This window comes from Cherax quadricarinatus, chromosome 39 (genome assembly GCF_038502225.1).
Source record: "Cherax quadricarinatus isolate ZL_2023a chromosome 39, ASM3850222v1, whole genome shotgun sequence".
NCBI lineage: Eukaryota > Metazoa > Arthropoda > Malacostraca > Decapoda > Parastacidae > Cherax > Cherax quadricarinatus.
In genome coordinates, this window is record NC_091330.1 from 22,042,676 (window position 1) to 22,064,298 (window position 21,623).

General features: G+C 40.9%; 1 protein-coding gene across 3 annotated transcripts in view; it reads right to left on the reverse strand.

Annotated features, from left to right (window-relative positions):
• Positions 1-21,623, reverse strand: part of Dpp10 (Dipeptidyl peptidase 10) — a 470,951-nt gene that overhangs the window by 75,139 nt on the left and 374,189 nt on the right. For all 3 annotated transcript variants that reach the window (XM_070092527.1, XM_070092528.1, XM_070092526.1), the window contains exon 10: positions 8,101-8,224. In XM_070092527.1, coding sequence (XP_069948628.1) covers positions 8,101-8,224 — 124 coding nt within the window. The remainder of the gene's footprint in view (positions 1-8,100; positions 8,225-21,623) is intronic.

Consider the following 21,623-nt stretch of genomic DNA (forward strand, 5'->3'; position numbering starts at 1 on the left):
GAGACAGAGGGTTTGCTTTCCTGGGGCTGGGATGGAGGACATTGTTAGCCGGCTTGACATCATGAACGGTAATGGGATCAATCCTATTATTTGCCTCAGTGCTGGAGGCAATGATGTAGGTAAGCGTAGAAGTGAGGATTTAGTTAGAAAGTTCAGGACAGCTATAGACATAATTAGAAAGAAGGGGGGGCGCCCTGTTATATGTGGCATTTTTCCAAGATGAGGTGTTGGTAATGAATGGTTGTCCAGAGCAATTGGTATTAATTGTTGGCTGGATAAACACTGTAAGGATAATGCAGATGAATGGTTCAGAGAACTGACATGTTGATAAATTAGACACATGTGCAACTCTTGGGTATCTTTATTGAGGAAACGTTTCGCCACACAGTGGCTTCATCAGTCCATACAAAGGAGAATCTTGAAGAACAGGAGGAGAATGAGGTAATCAGTCCCTCAACCTTGAGTCGATGTGGTCAGCCGTATTCTATTCAAGATTGATGGACTGACCACATCGACTCAAGGTTGAGGGACTGATTACCTCATTCTCCTCCTATTCTTCAAGATTCTCCTTTGTATGGACTGATGAAGCCACTGTGTGGCGAAACGTTTCCTCAATAAAGATACCCAAGAGTTGCACATGTGTCTAATTTATCAAGGATAATGCAGTACCATTCATTGACAATTGGGACAACTTCTATGGTCGAAATGACATGTATGCCAGGGATGGGGTTCACTTATCCAGGGCAGATATGGGTTTTCTTGCTAACTCAGTTGAGGGGGTTGTTAGGACTTTAAACTAGGATTAGTTAGAGGTATGGGTTTAGAAATGATAATGAGTATGGGTAATGATAATTTCAGAAATTGTGTAAAAACAAAGATTAATAGGAAAAATGTGCAGAAGAAAAAACATGATGGTATTTTATGCTAACAGTCGAAGTGCAAGAAATAAAATTAATGAACTACGTTTGGTAGCATGTGCTGGGAACTTTGATATCATTGCATTAACTGAAACGTGGTATGATTTAAAGAGTCGGGATATGACTGCTGAGTGTAATATTCAGGGATTTAAGTTGTTTAATGTGGATAGATGTAATCGGAAGGGGGGAGGAGTTGCATTATATGTTCGAGAAAATATTAATTGTTGCATAAAAACAGGTATAAAAATAGATGGAGCAGTGAAAATAAATGGTATCAAATACAGACACTATGGAAACAAATACATATGCAGTTTAATGTGATCCTTTATTGACAACGTTTCGCCCATATTGTGGGCTTTTTCAAGTCACAGATCTACCTGGGGTGGAAGGTACGGGAGTATTTATAGTCAGGTGCAGAATGTTGAGGTCAGGTGGAGAATGCTGCATCTAATGATCCACTGGGTGGGGTTATAGAGTCTTGGGTAGCTTGGCAGGGGTATTGGACAAGTTGTGAGTAGACCTCCTGCAGTGTTCTATGTTCTTATGTGGGATAGCGATGAAGTTTCTTGGCAAGTGGTTCAGCTATGTTATAGAAGCCATTGTTCTGGTTGAAATTGTTGGTTATAGAGATAAGCGATGATTCCAGGATTCTTCGGTATTGAGTGTTGTCTTCTGTGGCGATAAGTCTTGAGTTTCTGTAGTTAATTAAATGGTTGTGTGAATTGCGATGTTGTACACAGGCATTCCTTGTATCGTCAGTCCTGCTTGCGTATTGGTGTTCTGAAATACGTGTTCGGAGGTCTCTTGATGTTTCGCCCACGTATAATTTGTTGCAGTCATTACAAGGGATTATGTATACCCCTGCAGAGGATGGAAGCTTGTCCTGTCTACTACTGGTGATGTCCTTGATGGTCGTGGTTGTGGAGGTAGATACTTGATGTATTGGAAAAGATGTTGGAAACATGTTTGGCAATGGAGTTGGTGGGGAGGACTATGTATCTCTTCTCGGCAGTGTCTTCTCTGGGTGTGTTGAAGATGTTTAATGCCCGCCGTCTGCAGTCTCTGATGAAGTGACGAGGATAGTGGAGTTTTGAAAATACTTGTTCAATTATAGTGCATTCTTCCTCAAGGAACTCATTGCTGCAGATTCTGAGTGCGCGCAGGAAGAAGCCTATAATTACACCACGTTTAGTTTTGGTGTCGTGGTGAGAGTAGAAGTGGAGAAGATCGTTTTGGTTGGTTGGTTTTCGATAGACTTTAAAACGAAGTTCATGGTCAGTTTTGCAGAGAAGAACATCAAAGAAAGGAAGAGTGTTGTTGACTTCTTCTTCAAGTGTGAACTGGATTGAGGACTCGACCTGGTTGAGCTTGTCTTGGAGAGCTTGAACGTTGAAGCGCCTGGGAGTTATGAGGAGAATGTCGTCAACATAACGGAGCCAGGTGACAGTCGAAGGAATAATGGTGGAGAAACGCTCGGCTTCCAGATGTTCCATATATAAGTTCGCCAGGACGGCATTGAGTGGCGAGCCCATGGGTAGACCAAAAGTCTGTTGAAAGAGGTGATTTTCGAAAGAGAAACACGTAAAGCCGACACGTAGTTCAACGAGGTCGATGAAATCGCTGGCTGGAATAGGAAGATCAAGTGAATCGTCAATTTAAGGTTTAGCAGAAGACACGACCATCAGGGTCACCTCCGCTGATAAAGGAGGTGGTGTTGTTATCATGAACACTGACGACTACAGGAACAAAATGCTCAATCTACTTAATGATCCAGATACCTACAAACCCCTCACAACTAACCAAGTGGACATCCTCACTAAAACTTTTCTTCAAAGGACTCACCGTATTCTGAGGAACTCAGAACAAGGGAAGAAACTTCTGCACACCATACCCAGCAACCCCAGACCTGCCAGAATGTACGGCCTACCAAAAACTCACAAGCCTGGTATCCCTTTGAGGCCCATATCTTCGGGAATAGGCAGTGCTCCCCACCAACTCTCAGGAATTCTCGCAAAACACCTCTCCAAACTCTTGTGCACTATCAGTCCAGCACATCTCAAACACTCGGGTGATCTTCTCAATCGCATTCGCAACATCAACATCAAGAACAAGAAACTTTCCAGCCTTGACGTAACTTCCCTATTCACCTAAGTACCTACAACACAAGCCATCGATCTCCTGCGCAGAAAAATTGACGATTCACTTGATCTTCCTATTCCAGCCAGCGATTTCATCGACCTCGTTGAACTATGTGTCGGCTTTACGTGTTTCTCTTTCGAAAATCACCTCTTTCAACAGACTTTTGGTCTACCCATGGGCTCGCCACTCAGTGCCGTCCTGGCGAACTTATACATGGAACATCTGGAAGCCGAGCGTTTCTCCACCATTATTCCTTCGACTCACCTGGCTCCGTTATGTTGACGACTTCTCCTCATAACTCCCAGGCGCTTCAACGTTCAAGCTCTCGAAGACAAGCTCAACCAGGTCGAGCCCTCAATCCAGTTCACCCTTGAAGAAGTCAACAACACTCTTCCTTTCCTTGATGTTCTTCTCTGCAAAACTGACCATGAACTTAGTTTTAAAGTCTATCGAAAACCAACCAACCAAAACGATCTTCTCCACTTCTACTCTCACCACGACACCAAAACTAAACGTGGTGTAATTATAGGCTTCTTCCTGCGCGCACTCAGAATCTGCAGCAATGAGTTCCTTGAGGAAGAATGCACTATGAACATCAAAATGGTATACAATACCGACAGGTTGTTAGGTAAGACACATATGCAACAGTTAGACAACTTTATTCCGAAACGTTTCGCCTACACAGTAGGCTTCTTCAGTCGAATACAGAAAGTAGGCAGGAACTGTTCCTGCCTACTTTCTGTATTCGACTGAAGAAGCCTACTGTGTAGGCGAAACGTTTCGGAATAAAGTTGTCTAACTGTTGCATATGTGTCTTACCTAACAACCTCATCTTCACATCTCTACTGTTCCTGCCTACTTTCTGTATTCGACTGAAGAAGCCTACTGTGTAGGCGAAACGTTTCGGAATAAAGTTGTCTAACTGTTGCATATGTGTCTTACCTAACAAGAATGCACTATAATTGAACAAGTATTTTCAAAACTCCACTATCCTCGTCACTTCATCAGAGACTGCAGACAGCGGGCATTAAACATCTTCAACACACCGAGACAATGGAACAATACTCTTCTCCAGACTGAGGGACTGACCACCTCAAAACTTTAAGGGTGATGGACTGATTACATCGTCTTCAAGTCTCTTCTGCTTCTATCAACTTTTCTGTACTCGACTGAAGAAGCCTACTGTGTAGGCGAAACGTTTCGAAATAAAGATACCTAACTGTTGCATATGTGTCTTACCTAACAATCTGTCGGTATTTTATACCATTTTAATTGTAATGGCTTGATAAAGCTCCTGGAGAGCGAAACGTTGCCACAATAAATGTCACATTAGTTGCACTTGTGTCCTTTTACTTTACATATTGTCGGTAATTCTACCAACTTTATTACATTCTGTACCTGGCTATAAATACTCCCGTACCTTCCACCCCAGGTAGATCTGTTTGTGACTTGAAAAAGCGCACTGTGTGGGCGAAACGTTGTCAATAAACGATCACATTAAACTGCATATGTGTTTATGTTTCCACAGATGGAGCAGCAACAGAATCTGTTTGGGTAGAGTTTGTAGAGGGTCAAGAAAAACTAATTCTAGGTGTAATATACCGACCTCCAGGCTTGGATCACGATAGAGGGAGACTTCTTTGGGACGAAATTGTTAGGGCTTCTAGACACAATAACATAGTCATAGTAGGGGACTTCAACTTGAGTCAAATTGACTGGAATTCTTTGACAGGTAATCTAGAGTCCAGTGACTTTATGGAAACAGTACGGAACTGTTTTCTGAAGCAGAGCGTGACAGAGCCTACCAGGGGTGGATGATAATTTGCTAGACCTAGTCTTGTCAAATAAGGAAACACTCGTGAATAATCTGGAGATCACTGAAGAGCTTGGCGCAAGTGATCACAAATCCATCACTTTTAGCATTAACTGGGAATGCAAGAATAATGATAATACAGTAAAAATCCCTGATTTCCGTTCTGCCGACTATAATAGACTTAGGGAACATCTGTCTAATCTTGATTGGGGTTATCTAGCTAATGATTTTATTGGCGATGATCATACTTATGATTATGAAGGGATCTGCTTTTATGATTTTTTTCTTAATAATGTACACCGTGCCCAGAGTATATACATTCCCCAGAGAGATATTAGGTCTAATAATAACGATCCCAAATGGGTTAACAGTAGGTTAAAGCATCTATTAGGGGAGAAAAGGGGAATTTATAGGCGCATGAACATCAAAATGGTATACAATACCGACAGGTTGTTAGGTAAGACACATATGCAACAGTTAGACAACTTTATTCCGAAACGTTTCGCCTACACAGTAGGCTTCTTCAGTCGAATACAGAAAGTAGGCAGGAACAGTAGAGATGTGAAGACGATGTAATCAGTCCATCACCCTTAAAGTCGTAGAATTTGAGGTTGTCAGTCCCTCGGCCTGGAGAAGTTCAGTTCCAGATCTGAGAGGGACATGACCTCTCAATGGCCTCTCACTACTACTACTACCCTGCACCTCTCCTTCCGACAGTATTTAAGTCTCCGCACTGTCGCTTGATCTTCAGATAGTTCCTGACTATGGAACTGAACTTCTCCAGGCCGAGGGACTGACAACCTCAAATTCTACGACTTTAAGGGTGATGGACTGATTACATCGTCTTCACATCTCTACTGTTCCTGCCTACTTTCTGTATTCGTCTGAAGAAGCCTACTGTGTAGGCGAAACGTTTCGGAATAAAGTTGTCTAACTGTTGCATATGTGTCTTACCTAATCGTCCATCTTATTCCTAGCACTGCGACTATTTGTGTAATAAATATTTAAAGACCCTCCTCTCTCTTTACCCTTCCTGCTCCTTTCTGTTATTCCACTAAACCTATTACTGTCCTTGTCAATTAGTGCCACTGGCTTTCCAATATCCACCTCATTTTGCCTATTACTAGTCCTCCTAGTACTCATATTACTACACTGCGACTTCACAGTTTTCCCGCCAAAACCCATACCACTAACTATTCCTAGTTTAAAGACCTAACAGCTCCCTCCACTGTGTTGGCCAGTGCTCCCACCCCACACCTAGATAAGTGAACCCCATCCCTGGCAAACATGTCATTTCTGCCATAGAAGAGGTCCCAGTTGTCAATGAATGTTACCGCATTTTCCTTACAGTATTTGTCCAGCCAGCAATTGACACCAATTGCTCTGGACAACCATTCATTTCCAACTCCTCTCCTTGGCAAAATGCCACATATGACAGGTTTCCCACCCTTCCTCCTAATTATCTCTATAGCTGACCTATACCTGTTAATCAGGTCCTCACTCCTACGTCTGCCAACATCGTTGCCTCCAGCACTGAGACAGATAATAGGATTGCTCCCATTACCTCTCATGATGTCATCCAGACGGCTAACAATATCCTTCATCCCAGCCCCAGGAAAACACTCTGCCTCCTACTCCTATCCTTCAAGCAGAATGCCCTATCCATGTACCTAATCTGGCTATCCCCAACAACAACAATGTTTTTACCTTCCTTGGCGTCGTCCTTCGTGATGCTCCCAGTAATCGACTCACATTCGTCGGGTAGCATTACACCACTTGTGGAATTCGTCAAGACGTTCTCGATGGTCTTCGTTGGGGTTTCTAGGGATGTCTCACTCACGTCTGCCAATGCTTCCTTGGTGCTCGTTGTGGCATTCCCAGTAGAACGCTCACATTCGTCAGGTAGCACGGAGAATGGGTTGGAAGTTTCCACCGTAGTCTTCTGGTTTCTCGTTGTTTCTGCCTCTCCAACCGTTTTCTTGATCCTCAGCTTGGTTCCATGTTGCTCGGCCACTGACCAAGCTCCCCTCTTAACCTGGGGACTCACAACAGGATTACTACGAATCCTCTTGTTCTCCTCCGTTAATCACCGTATCTCCAGCTTAGCAACTCTGAGCTCTTCTCTCAGCTGCTGGTAAAGTTGCTCAAGAGAGGGCATCCTGGTTCAGATTCACAGAGATCACACACACAGGTCTTCACAGCAGCACACACACAGGTCTTCACAGGAGCACACACACAGGTCTTCACTGACTCCAGCATCAAAATAATAGTACGTGAATAATAAGACGTGTATTTTTATTAATGTTACAAATCGTTAGTTAGTGAAGTCCACACAGTAATCTATGATCCTTAAAGACTATACAGCTGCTATATAAACAAATATATGCATAAATAATATTCTTTTCTCGATACTCCTTTGAGGAAGTGACGGAAGCTCTGAACATGAGCACGAAGAAGATAATAAGTAGAAGTAGCATAAGATTAAAGTTCTTGGAAATACTGTGAAGACAGATTAATTTAAGCTAACACTTCCCTGTATATATACAGTAATTACAAAAGTAACTTTTGATTACTTCCTTGATAGACGAAGTTTGTTAGATTTACGATCAAACTTGGATAATTCTGCTAACTCCTAGCAGAGGGATTACAGTGTTCGCCCTGTATACTCTATGAAATACGTACATCTACAGTATAATTACAATGCGGTATAAGCACACTTATGTACGTGGTCATTATTAAAAATTTCAAAGATAGATTACCAGTGCATCTAAGTTAGCCTTAAAATTTCTATAATTAAAGACAGAAAAAAATAATGACAACTAGGTGTGTACAAATATAGGCAGCGCGTTTGTCTGGAGCTCAGTGAATGACCCACAGGGGTTTAGCGCTTAACATGAATAATAATAATGATAATAATAATAATAATAATAATAATAATAATAATAATAATAATAATAATGAGAAAAATAAAAAAAACTACTACAGTTTAACAAGAACATTTATGTCAATAAATGTATTTACATAACATTTTAATAGTCATCAGGGCGTTTTATTATACATTAAACAGAATTAAAATGAGCAAACGTACATTTTTTGAAACCTTAAACACACGTTTACTAAGAAAACACAACGAATAAAAAGGTAAAGAAGAGTGTATATGTAACATAAACAAGTGACTCGACGGCCCATTATATTAGGTAAGTATTAAGAAGAATTACAAGGAAGACTAACCGCCTCACAGAAGTACATGGGGTGAGAGCAGGTGGTGACCACGGAGGTGTTCTGTGCTCGGTTCATCCACACTACACTGATGGTAGTAGCATCCACCCAGGTCACCGCTGTGAAGTAGTGATCCCTGCAGACACACACAACTCTCATCATCATCATTATCATCAAAGATAGTGTTGTTCCTTCCACACAAAGTCTCTCTCTCATACACACATATACTACAGGCCTAGTGTCTAATCGACATGTGCTTAGGACGAATTAGTAACTAACACTTCAAGAAAAATAGTGAAGATTCAGTCAGACGTGCTTATACTTCCTCTCACCATAAACATTCATAATGACTGTATATGCACGCACACTAGTACACACACATGTACACATGCAAAGAAAAACGTAACATGTATTTCACATCAATTATATTAATTATTAAGTTACAGAGAAAGGGTACTATCACGCTGTCATTATCAATAATGACATTAAAATACAATAAATAATGAAATAAATCTATGCATTTAATGAAGAGAGAGAAAGAGAGAGAGGGAGGGTTAACCTTCTCTCAGGCAGTGAACGCAGGAGCGAGGAACAGTTAACATGTTCAATTTATATGATTTTCCTCAGTGGTCAAGTACAAGTAAATGAGTGTCAGGTGTTGTGATGTTATGGTCAGTTGATGCAGGTGTTGTGATGTTATGGTCAGTTGATGCAGGTGTTGTGATGTTATGGTCAGTTGATGCAGGTGTTGTGATGTTATGGTCAGTTGATGCAGGTGTTGTGATGTTATGGTCAGTTGATGCAGGTGTTGTGATGTTATGGTCAGTTGAGGCAGGTGTTGTGATGTTATGGTCAGTTGATGCAGGTGTTGTGATGTTATGGTCAGTCGAGGCAGGTGTTGTGATGTTATGGTCAGCTGATGCAGGTGTTGTGATGTTATGGTCAGTTGATGCAGGTGTTGTGATGTTATGGTCAGTTGAGGCAGGTGTTGTGATGTTATGGTCAGCTGATGCAGGTGTTGTGATGTTATGGTCAGTTGAGGCAGGTGTTGTGATGTTATGGTCAGTTGAGGCAGGTGTTGTGATGTTATGGTCAGTCGAGGCAGGTGTTGTGATGTTATGGTCAGCTGATGCAGGTGTTGTGATGTTATGGTCAGTTGATGCAGGTGTTGTGATGTTATGGTCAGTTGAGGCAGGTGTTGTGATGTTATGGTCAGTTGAGGCAGGTGTTGATGTTATGGTCAGATGATGCAGGTGTTGTGATGTTATGGTCAGTTGAGGCAGGTGTTGTGATGTTATGGTCAGTTGAGGCAGTTGTTGTGATGTTATGGTCAGTTGAGGCAGGTGTTGTGATGTTATGGTCAGCTGATGCAGATGTTGTGATGTTATGGTCGGTTGATGCAGGTGTTGTGACGTTATGGTCAGCTGATGCAGGTGTTGTGATGTTATGGTCAGCTGATGCAGGTGTTGTGATGCTATGGTCAGCTGATGCAGGTGTTGTGATGTTATGGTCAGCTTATGCAGGTTTTGTGATGTTATGGTCAGTTGAGGCAGGTGTTGTGATGTTATGGTCAGTTGATGCAGGTGTTGTGGTGTTATGGTCAGTTGAGGCAGGTGTTGTGATGTTATGGTCAGTTGATGCAGGTGTTGTGATGTTATGGTCAGCTGATGCAGGTGTTGTGATGTTATGGTCAGCTGATGCAGGTGTTGTGATGTTATGGTCAGTTGAGGCAGGTGTTGTGATGTTATGGTCAGCTGATGCAGGTGTTGTGATGTTATGGTCAGTTGATGCAGGTGTTGTGATGTTATGGTCAGCTGATGCAGGTGTTGTGATGTTATGGTCAGCTGATGCAGGTGTTGTGATGTTATGGTCAGTTGAGGCAAGTGTTGTGATGTTATGGTCAGTTGAGGCAGGTGTTGTGATGTTATGGTCAGTTGAGGCAGTTGTGATGTTATGGTCAGTTGATGCAGGTGTTGTGATGTTATGGTCAGTTGATGCAGGTGTTGTGATGTTATGGTCAGCTGATGCAGGTGTTGTGATGTTATGGTCAGCTGATGCAGGTGTTGTGATGTTATGGTCAGCTGATGCAGGTGTTGTGATGTTATGGTCAGCTGATGCAGGTGTTGTGATGTTATGGTCAGCTGATGCAGGTGGTGTGATGTTATGGTCGGTTGAGGCAGGTGTTGTGATGCTATGGTCAGTTGAGGCAGTTGTGATGTTATGGTCAGTTGAGACAGGTGTTGTGATGTTATGGTCAGCTGATGCAGGTGATGTGATGTTATGGTCGGTTGAGGCAGGTGTTGTGATGCTATGGTCAGTTGAGGCAGGTGTTGTGATGTTATGGTCAGTTGAGGCAGGTGTTGTGATGTTATGGTCAGTTGAGGCAGGTGTTGTGATGTTATGGTCAGTTGATGCAGGTGTTGTGATGTTACGGTCAGCTGATGCAGGTGTTGTGATGTTATGGTCAGCTGATGCAGGTGTTGTGATGTTATGGTCAGTTGAGGAAGGTGTTGTGATGTTATGGTCAGTTGATGCAGGTGTTGTGATGTTATGGTCAGTTTAGGCAGGTGTTGTGATGTTATGGCCAGTTGATGCAGGTGTTGTGATGTTATGGTCAGTTGATGCAGGTGTTGTGATGTTATGGTCAGTTGAGGCAGGTGTTGTGATGTTATGGTCAGTTGATGCAGGTGTTGTGATGTTATGGTCAGCTGATGCAGGTGTTGTGATGTTATGGTCAGTTGATGCAGGTGTTGTGATGTTATGGTCAGTTGATGCAGGTGTTGTGATGTTATGGTCAGCTGATGCAGGTGTTGTGATGTTATGGTCAGCTGATGCAGGTGTTGTGATGTTATGGTCAGCTGATGCAGGTGTTGTGATGTTATGGTCAGCTGATGCAGGTGTTGTGATGTTATGGTCAGCTGATGCAGGTGTTGTGACGTTATGGTCAGTTGAGGCAGGTGTTGTGATGTTATGATCAGTTAAGGCAGGTGTTGTGATGTTATGGTCAGTTGAGGCAGGTGTTGTGATGTTATGGTCAGCTGATGCAGGTGGTGTGATGTTATGGTCAGTTGAGGCAGGTGTTGTGATGTTATGGTCAGCTGATGCAGGTGTTGTGACGTTATGGTCAGTTGAGGCAGGTGTTGTGATGTTATGATCAGTTAAGGCAGGTGTTGTGATGTTATGGTCAGTTGAGGCAGGTGTTGTGATGTTATGGTCAGCTGATGCAGGTGGTGTGATGTTATGGTCAGTTGAGGCAGGTGTTGTGATGTTATGGTCAGCTGATGCAGGTGTTGTGATGTTATGGTCAGCTGATGCAGGTGTTGTGATGTTATGGTCAGCTGATGCAGGTGTTGTGATGTTATGGTCAGTTGAGGCAGGTGTTGTGATGTTATGGTCAGTTGAGGCAGGTGTTGTGATGTTATGGTCAGCTGATGCAGGTGGTGTGATGTTATGGTCAGTTGAGGCAGTTGTGATGTTATGGTCAGTTGATGCAGGTGTTGTGATGTTATGGTCAGCTGATGCAGGTGGTGTGATGTTATGGTCAGTTGAGGCAGTTGTGATGTTATGGTCAGCTGATGCAGGTGTTGTGATGTTATGGTCAGCTGATGCAGGTGTTGTGATGTTATGGTCAGCTGATGCAGGTGTTGTGATGTTATGGTCAGTTGAGGCAGGCGTCGTGGTATTATGACCAGCTGATGCAGGTGTTGTGATGTTATGGTCAACTGCTGCAGTTATGGCCAAATGTAGCGGGTGTGGTGGTGATATAGTGAAGGTTGTGTGGTGAGGTGATATGGAGAAGTAGGTCTGGTTAGCGTTGGAGGTACAGTAGTGGAAGATCGTTGGGCTATGTTATACCTATTATTAAAACTATGTATATAGTCTGCCTATACCTTATTTTTTCCTCGTGTACTCACTGAGTTGTGTTTCCCTGGGTCAAGACTTGGGATGAGGGGCTAACCTTTGATGCTAATCACTATAGTCTACTGCTCTGATCAGCATCACTGATTTCTGGTCTCTTGAGCATTATCACATCTAGTCTTGAGGCTGTGTATTGAGTTTGCTTCCATGACTGCCTCATCCAAGTCATTCCAATTTTCAATCAACCTGAGACTAAATAAATACTTCCTTACATCTCTAGGGCTCATCTGCTTTTCCAGCTTTCACCTGAACCTTCACGGCACACATAACTGCGATAAAACACCTCAATTACTGGGAACGCTTGAAGTTCCTCAACCTGTACTCCCTAGGACGCAGGCGGGAGAGATACATGATTATATACACTTGGAAAATCCTAGAGGGATTAGTACCAAACTTGCACACGAAAATCACTCCCTACGACAGCAAAAGACTCGTCAGACGATGGAACATCCCCCAATGAATAGCAGGGGCCCCATTAGCACGATAAGAGACAACACAATAAGTGTCAGGGGCCCAAGACTGTTCAACTGCCTCCCAGCATACATAAGGGGATTTACCAATAAACCCCTGGCTGTCTTCAAGAAGGTGCTTGACATGCACCTAAAGTCAGTATCTGACCAGCCGGGCTGTGGTTCATACGTCGGGCTGCGTGAGGCCAGCAGTAACAGTCTGGTTGATCAGGTCCTGATCTACCATGAGGCCTGGTCACAGACCGGGCCGCGGGGGCGTTGACCCCCGGAACCCTCTCCAGGTATGAGTCCCCTTAATCATAGGCCTCTTAATTCAAACAGTCGTTTTCTGTCCCATCAATTTTTCTTAGAATTTTTTACGTAGTAAACATGTTTCTCCCCTCGTCCTTCCCCTAGGCGGTCAGGTTCAGCATTTTCAACCTCTCCTCATTCTTCTTAGTTCTGTTACTAATCTGGTTGGAAACCTTAAGACCATTTCGAGTTTCTTCACTTTACCAGTTGTGGGCTCCATGCTAGGGCCACGCACTCTATAATTGGCCTGACATACGTCGTGCATAAAGTTCTGAAGGATTCCTTATTCTGAGGATTGTAATCATTTACCGCTGCCATCATACGGTTTAAACCTAATTCTAGCGATATGCTTACTGTTATATTCACTCACAGGCTCTTTTCACTCTAATATTTGGAGATTTCCTACGTCCCTGCCCATGTCTGCACTCTCATCCACATCCCTACATTTGTGTTGAGCTACAGAACCCACTTGAATGGCATCATATAGAGTCTAAGTCTCTCTGGAGTTTAGCACTTTCCTGTTCTTAGTCTTCACTCGTTTCTCTCTCTCATTCTGATGTATCATTGTTACTCTATCGACACCATGCCTAACCCTTCTAGGGTAGGGTAGGTGCCTGAGCCCGAGCTTACAGCTCATAAGACTGTTATTCCCATTTGCCCCCTTGGGGCGGGGATGACAGACCAGAGAGGCCTAGCTTGTGGCTAGGCCTGGGGACAGTTGGTCCCAAAGATGAGAAGGTACTTTTGCCTCCTCCCATGGGAGACTTAGGTCTCAGACACTCCCTAGAGGGAGCCAAGGCCGGGCCACCACTTGGAAAAGGCCCGGGCCGGGAGAATACCGGCTAATCTTTAATAATAATAATAATTGTTACTCTGTACCATGTGTGTATGTGTGTGTATGTGTGGAATGTGCGGGGCAGGTAACTGCGTGTGCAGACTGGCAAAGGATAACCAGAGAAGCTAAAAAAAAAAAATATAATGAACAGCTTTAGTGGATCAAGTTGCAAAAACTCGCCTGCATGATTGAGTCAGGAACAAACAAATGAGGAGACATTATACACTACTGGAGAAACGTACCGTATTATGTATAGTAGTGGAGAGTATAGCGTCACCAGTGTATGATAATGTATGAAGAAAATAGCAAGTGAAAATAGGAAACAAATTCTGAGCATTTCCATGTGTATAAGCACATGACAACGTTCAGGATTTATTTCCTATTTATGTTTTCATATCTGTAATCATGCGTTTTATTGTGATTTATTCCATGATGATATACAGTGAGTAAACTGTGAAGTTATATTATCACTTGTTGCCAGTTATTATTATAGATTACATTTCTGAAGGACTTGTGGAAGGATGACTTAGGGAATTCAGAATTTCTGGGAAAATATCACTGATGGGTATTCGCTCCTGCTGTCACACATACATTTTCAAAAAAATATATAAAAATATGTAAAATGCAATCTCAGGTACCATATCAAAGTTTTCGAGACAACAAGTATAAAAAAAATAAAGCTTGCTTACAAGCACCGAAGGCTGACATTTATACAAAAATTACAAGACTTGTTTAACAAGTGCTAAAAATGTTGCACTAAATATTTACTTTTCATCAATCAGTTTTTGTATTTCCTTCTAAAACATTACGTCCAATATATAAGATTTGGGAGAAAAGCACAAGGTATAAGGGGGAAACTGCTTAGTCAGGGGTAAACCAAAGTAATTTAGCAAGGTAATTAGTGGATAAGGTTTTGCTCGAAGAGATTTATTAAGTCCTACAGTGGAACACAGTATCTTGTATACTACCTGACACTGGTTATGACACATGTCAAGGACTTTGAAGTCTTTATTCGGAAAATTAACCCCGAAAGATTTGTAACCCAAAACTTAATCAATGTGGGTTAATTTCAATGAGGAGATTTGTTAACGTCCCACTTAGTAGTGGGGTTCGATCTTGTATTCCCTTAATAATGAGCCAAACGCGCTAATCACTGCGCTGCGAGGTACCTTGACGTTGTTAAGTCCCTTGTTTTATCTACATTTTCGGAGAATGAATTGCACCAGTCTTTCCACACCATGATTTAAATAAGTCTGTCATGACTGGCGACACTCAATGTAGTTTTGTGGGTTCTCTTAATATACATGTGCTCTTGAACTCTCGTGTGGATACAACCCAGTACACAACCACTGACATCAGCGTCACAGTCTTCACCTGCAAGACTGCATAATGTTGCCAGTCAATCACGCACACCCTCGCAGAACCCATTATTATAGTGAATTATGACTAGCGTGAAACAACGAAAGGCTGCTAAATAAAACAGAAGAATTTAAAAAAGTCTAGTCGTGATTATATTCATATAACCTCAATGAACAACAATAAAAAAAGATTGTTTTCAATATAGCGCTTCCTTTTGCACCATTTTTTTCTGCAAATATGCGGACAAATATGCGGACAAATGAGAAAACGATGTCAAGGGTCTTCCCGCCCCCGTTATTCACTACCACACATAACTGTCTAACCTCCTTCTCCACCTACTTTAGATTACTGTTGTGTGTTCCTCTGTAAAGAAATATAAAACTCACTAAAGCGAAATATCATCCGATAAAAATTCGACTTGGATAGAGAATATATGTTCATCCATAAAGACATTTCTTAAACAAACCTTGTGATAAGAAGCTTATAACTGTACATCAAATTATAAAATATAGAGTGAGGCAAGTGGAGGAGGACAGTAGGTAGTGTGTGAAGGTGAGGGGATGGGAAGGGGTCTATGGGCAAAAACAGAACTTAAGTGGTGCCTGATGAGCATCAAGTACTGATCTTTAAAGAAAAAAAATGCAAATACCAAAGGTAAGTAGAGTATAAATAAGCATGGAAGGGCACAAGTTACGAAAGAAGGACGGAGGGAGGGCAGATAATAAACCACGTTATGTAATAAACCACAATAAAAATGAGAAATAAAACCCGAGTGCTTTCATGTGCTTACATATCAGAGGAATAGGAAGAAGAAACAAGAGGAGCACATTTTTTAAAATAAAACAGTGAGATAATACCTTACTCAGAGGTGACAACCCCTCACTGTGTTCTCACCTCAGTGTTTAACATTTAAAATGTGCTTCTCTTGCCTTTTCTTCCTATTCCTCTGAAGATATATAAGCACATGCAAGCGCTCATGAAGATGTGTGCGTGTAAACACATGAAAGCGTTCACGTTATAATACAAATTCAAAGTGCATCAACGAAGGCGACTCAAGTGAAAGCTTGGGAGAGGCAGGTGTCTAATGGCAGGGGTGACTAGGAAGGTACTGGGAGAGACATATGCCTCATAAAATAGCATCAGTGACACTCAGAAGCAGAAAGGAACCTCAAAAGATAAGACCCAGGTTAAGGATAACAATAAAGGCAAGAGGACAAAGCAAAGTAGAAAATAAGGTGATAGATAGGGGAGGGGGGGGGGGGGGGGCTCAGTTGTAGCACTATATGGTACTGTCTCAGGATAACCAAAGATGAAATTTACGTAATTACAAAGGTGAGTTTCAATATCATGGAAGATACATCATGCAGACACACACAAAGCTGCAGGCTGGACGAGACGAAGACTAAGGATACTGAAGCTATGACGGGGGATAATGTTCAGGCAAACTGAATGAGTAAAGTAAAAGGACACAAGTGCAACTAATGTGACATTTATTGTGGCAACGTTTCGCTCTCCAGGAGCTTTATCAAGCTTGATAAAGCTCCTGGAGAGCGAAACGTTGCCACAATAAATGTCACATTAGTTGCACTTGTGTCCTTTTACTTTACATATTGTCGGTAATTCTACCAACTTTATTACAAACTGAATGAGGCTTGATTTTTTTAGGCTTTAACTACAATGCTTCAACTGCTGTCATCAGAACAGATGATGATGTAAACAATAAAAATTAGGGGGAAAAAAAGATGAAGAGCAGTGCAGTATCTGAGCTGGAGTTAAGAACTACATGGTAATAAAGATGGAAATAAAGTAATACGAAATGAGAATAGGAAAAAATGAGACGTCAAGTAGAAAAAAGGTTGCTAAAGAAGACAAGAATGAGACTGGGTCTAAGAAATCAAGGAGGCAAAGGTCTCAAATAGGACTTGAGACATAACTGAAGCGACAGAGAGGATAAGACCACTGGTAGGAGACACTCCTAGGATGGGATATTGAGGATATGGGCAGGAAGAACTTATGAAGCAGCAAGACCCCGGGGAGGATGAGGAACTGGTTCTGGGTAAGACTTAAGCTTCGTCAATAAACATACGTCTTGTGTGACCTGAACTATTACGCTACGAGACGAACACAAGACTCATCGTAACTAATTCAATATAAAATCCACGGAATGACAAGAAACATCATGGGGTTTAAAATAAACTTGGAAAGATCGTTCAAAAAATATCGTAAAGAAAATGTTATTTCTACTGAAAGTAGGAAAACGAGCAGATATATGTATATATTAACAATCCCACAGAGGTATTTGCTTAAAAGAAAAAGGATTAAGTTGAAAAACGTTCCCTTACATACCAAAGGAATATATAACGTTATAGTATACCAAAGGAATATATAACGTTATAGTATAAGACTGAAAATATCACGAAATGGTATAACAAAAATGGAACATATCACGCAAGAGTATAACATGCAACAGTACAACAATGAAGGAATATATCATGCAATAATATATCAGATTAGGACAACAGCGATTATAATCCACCGAGGTTACCAAAAAGACTTAAACAAAAGAACGTGAAAAAATATGCACTTTCACAAGTTGCATTTAACTTTGTAATTTCAGTAAGCAATACTGACAACGCGCACTAATGTAAACACTCGCGAATCTAAGACGTTTTCAGTGAAGCAGCAATGACCACAAATTCTGTGGATACATACAACGCCGAACAGCAGACACATGACATTCATCGGCGGACCAACAACCCAGGACAACTGAAGGAGGCAAAGCTGTGTACCTCATTTCCGTTGGATATATTTTCCTGATCTCTTTCAGGGGCACGTGTGATCCCGTCTTCTAATAACATTTTCATTTTTCCGCTATAATCTACCTTGTCCATAATTACTATCACATTTACTTTGTCTGTTTCGTAAGGTGAAGTCCAGGATCTTTTCTTAATTCCTGGTATAACTTAACAAATCTTTGATGACAACTGTGTTGGAGAGGTCTGAGCTTTGCTTAGACCTCTCCAACACAAAAATCAGACTTCTCCAACATAATTGTCATCAAAGATTTGTTAAGTTATACCATGAATTAAGGAAAGATTCTAGACTTCACCTTACGGAAGCAGACAAAACAAATGCGATAGTAATTAAGAACAAGGTACATTATAGTGGAAAAGTGAACATGTTATTAAAAGACATGGACACTTACGGATGTGAATCACAACAGTACCTGTTTATCATTATGTGAACAGGAGTAACAGGTGTAATGATATTTTTTGATTCGTGAGTAGATGACAACATTTGTCAACAAGAAACATCAAAGAGGGATGTCCCTTCATACTAATGAAGAGCTCTTAATCCAAGACATCAGTTATTATCCTCTTCCTTGAAACAAACCTGATTCCCTTTCATTCCTCAGGCACTGTATTACTCCAACAGATTTACGGCTTCCAGAAGAATATAATAGACATGTCAATATCGACAGAGTAAAAACAAGGAGAAAAATACGAGAGAGAAAAAGAAAACTTGACAGTGAGAGTTAAGGAGATCACTAGTATGTGTGGTGAACACTATCACTAGTATGTGTGGTGAACACTATCACTAGTATGTATGGTGAACACTATCACTAGTATGTATGGTGAACACTATCACTAGTATGTATGGTGAAAACTATCACTAGTATGTATGGTGAAAACTATCACTAGTATGTATGAACACTGTCACTAGTATGTATGGTGAACACTATCACTAGTATGTATGAACACTATCACTAGTATGTATGATGAACACTATCACTAGTATGTATGAACACTATCACTAGTATGTATGGTGAACACTATCACTAGTATGTGTGGTGAACACTATCACTAGTATGTATGAACACTATCACTAGTATGTATGGTGAACACTATCACTAGTATGTATGGTGAACACTATCACTAGTATGTATGGTGAAAACTATCACTAGTATGTGTGGTGAAAACTATCACTAGTATGTATGAACACTGTCACTAGTATATATGGCGAACACTATCACTAGTATGTGTGAACACTATCACTAGTATGTATGGTGAACACTATCACTAGTATGTATGGTGAACACTATCACTAGTATGTATGGTGAAAACTATCACTAGTATGTGTGGTGAACACTATCACTAGTATGTATGGTGAAAACTATCACTAGTATGTATGGTGAACACTATCACTAGTATGTATGGTGAACACTATCACTAGTATGTATGGTGAAAACTATCACTAGTATGTATGGTGAACACTATCACTAGTATGTATGGTGAACACTATCACTAGTATGTATGGTGAACACTATCACTAGTATGTATGGTGAACACTATCACTAGTATGTATGAACACTATCACTAGTATGTATGGCGAACACTATCACTAGTATGTGTGAACACTATCACTAGTATGTATGGTGAACACTATCACTAGTATGTATGGTGAACACTATCACTAGTATGTATGAACACTATCGCTAGTATGTATGGCGAACACTATCACTTGTATGTGTGGTGAACACTATCACTAGTATGTGTGAACACTATCACTAGTACGTATGGTGAACACTATCACTAGTATGTATGGTGAACACTATCACTAGTATGTATGGTGAACACTATCGCTAGTATGTATGGTGAACACTATCACTAGTATGTATGGTGAACACTATCACTTGTATGTGTGGTGAAAACTATCACTAGTATGTGTGGTGAAAACTATCACTAGTATGTATGAACACTGTCACTAGTATGCATGGTGAACACTATCACTTGTATGTGTGGTGAAAACTATCACTAGTATGTGTGGTGAAAACTATCACTAGTATGTATGAACACTGTCACTAGTGATGGTGAACACTATCACTAGCATGTGTGGTGAACACTATCACTAGTATGTGTGGTGAACAATCACTAGTATGTATGAACACTATCACTAGTATGTATGGTGAACACTATCACTAGTATGTATGAACACTATCACTTGTATGTGTGGTGAACACTATCACTAGTATGTATGGTGAACACTATCACTAGTATGTATGGTGAAAACTATCACTAGTATGTGTGGTGAAAACTATCACTAGTATGAACACTGTCACTAGTATATATGGCGAACACTATTACTAGTATGTGTGAACACTATCACTAGTATGTATGGTGAACACTATCACTAGTATGTATGGTGAACACTATCACTAGTATGGTGAACACTATCACTAGTATGTATGAACACTATCACTAGTATGTATGGCGAACACTATCACTAGTATGTGTGAACACTATCACTAGTATGTATGGTGAACACTATCACTAGTATGTGTGGTGAAAACTATCACTAGTATGTATGAACACTGTCACTAGTGATGGTGAACACTATCACTAGCATGTGTGGTGAACACTATCACTAGTATGTGTGGTGAACAATCACTAGTATGTATGAACACTATCACTAGTATGTATGGTGAACACTATCACTAGTATGTATGAACACTATCACTTGTATGTGTGGTGAACACTATCACTAGTATGTATGGTGAACACTATCACTAGTATGTATGGTGAAAACTATCACTAGTATGTGTGGTGAAAACTATCACTAGTATGAACACTGTCACTAGTATATATGGCGAACACTATTACTAGTATGTGTGAACACTATCACTAGTATGTATGGTGAACACTATCACTAGTATGTATGGTGAACACTATCACTAGTATGGTGAACACTATCACTAGTATGTATGAACACTATCACTAGTATGTATGGCGAACACTATCACTAGTATGTGTGAACACTATCACTAGTATGTATGGTGAACACTATCACTAGTATGTATGGTGAACACTATCACTAGTATGTATGGTGAACACTATCATTAGTATGTATGAACACTATCGCTAGTATGTATGGCGAACACTATCAATTGTATGTGTGGTGAACACTATCACTAGTATGTGTGAACACTATCACTAGTATGTATGGTGAACACTATCACTAGTATGCATGGTGAACACTATCACTAGTATGCATGGTGAACACTATCACTTGTATGTGTGGTGAAAACTATCACTAGTATGTGTGGTGAAAACTATCACTAGTATGTATGAACACTGTCACTAGTATGTGTGGTGAACACTATCACTAGTATGTGTGGTGAACACTATCACTAGTATGTATGAACACTATCACTAGTATGTATGGTGAACACTATCACTAGTATGTATGGTGAAAACTATTACTAGTATGTATGAACACTATCACTAGTATGTATGGTGAACACTATCACTAGTATGTGTGAACACTATCACTAGTATGTGTGGTGAACACTATCACTAGTATGTGTGGTGAATACTATCACTAGTATGAATGAACACTATCACTAGTATGTGTGGTGAACACTATCACTAGTATGTGTGGTGAAAACTATCACTAGTATGTATGAACACTATCACTAGTATGTGTGAACACTATCACTAGTAGGTGTGGTGAAAACTATCACTAGTATGTATGAACACTATCACTAGTATGTGTGGTGAACACTATCACTAGTATGTATGGTGAAAACTATCACTAGTATGTGTGGTGAAAACTATCACTAGTATGAACACTGTCACTAGTATATATGGCGAACACTATTACTA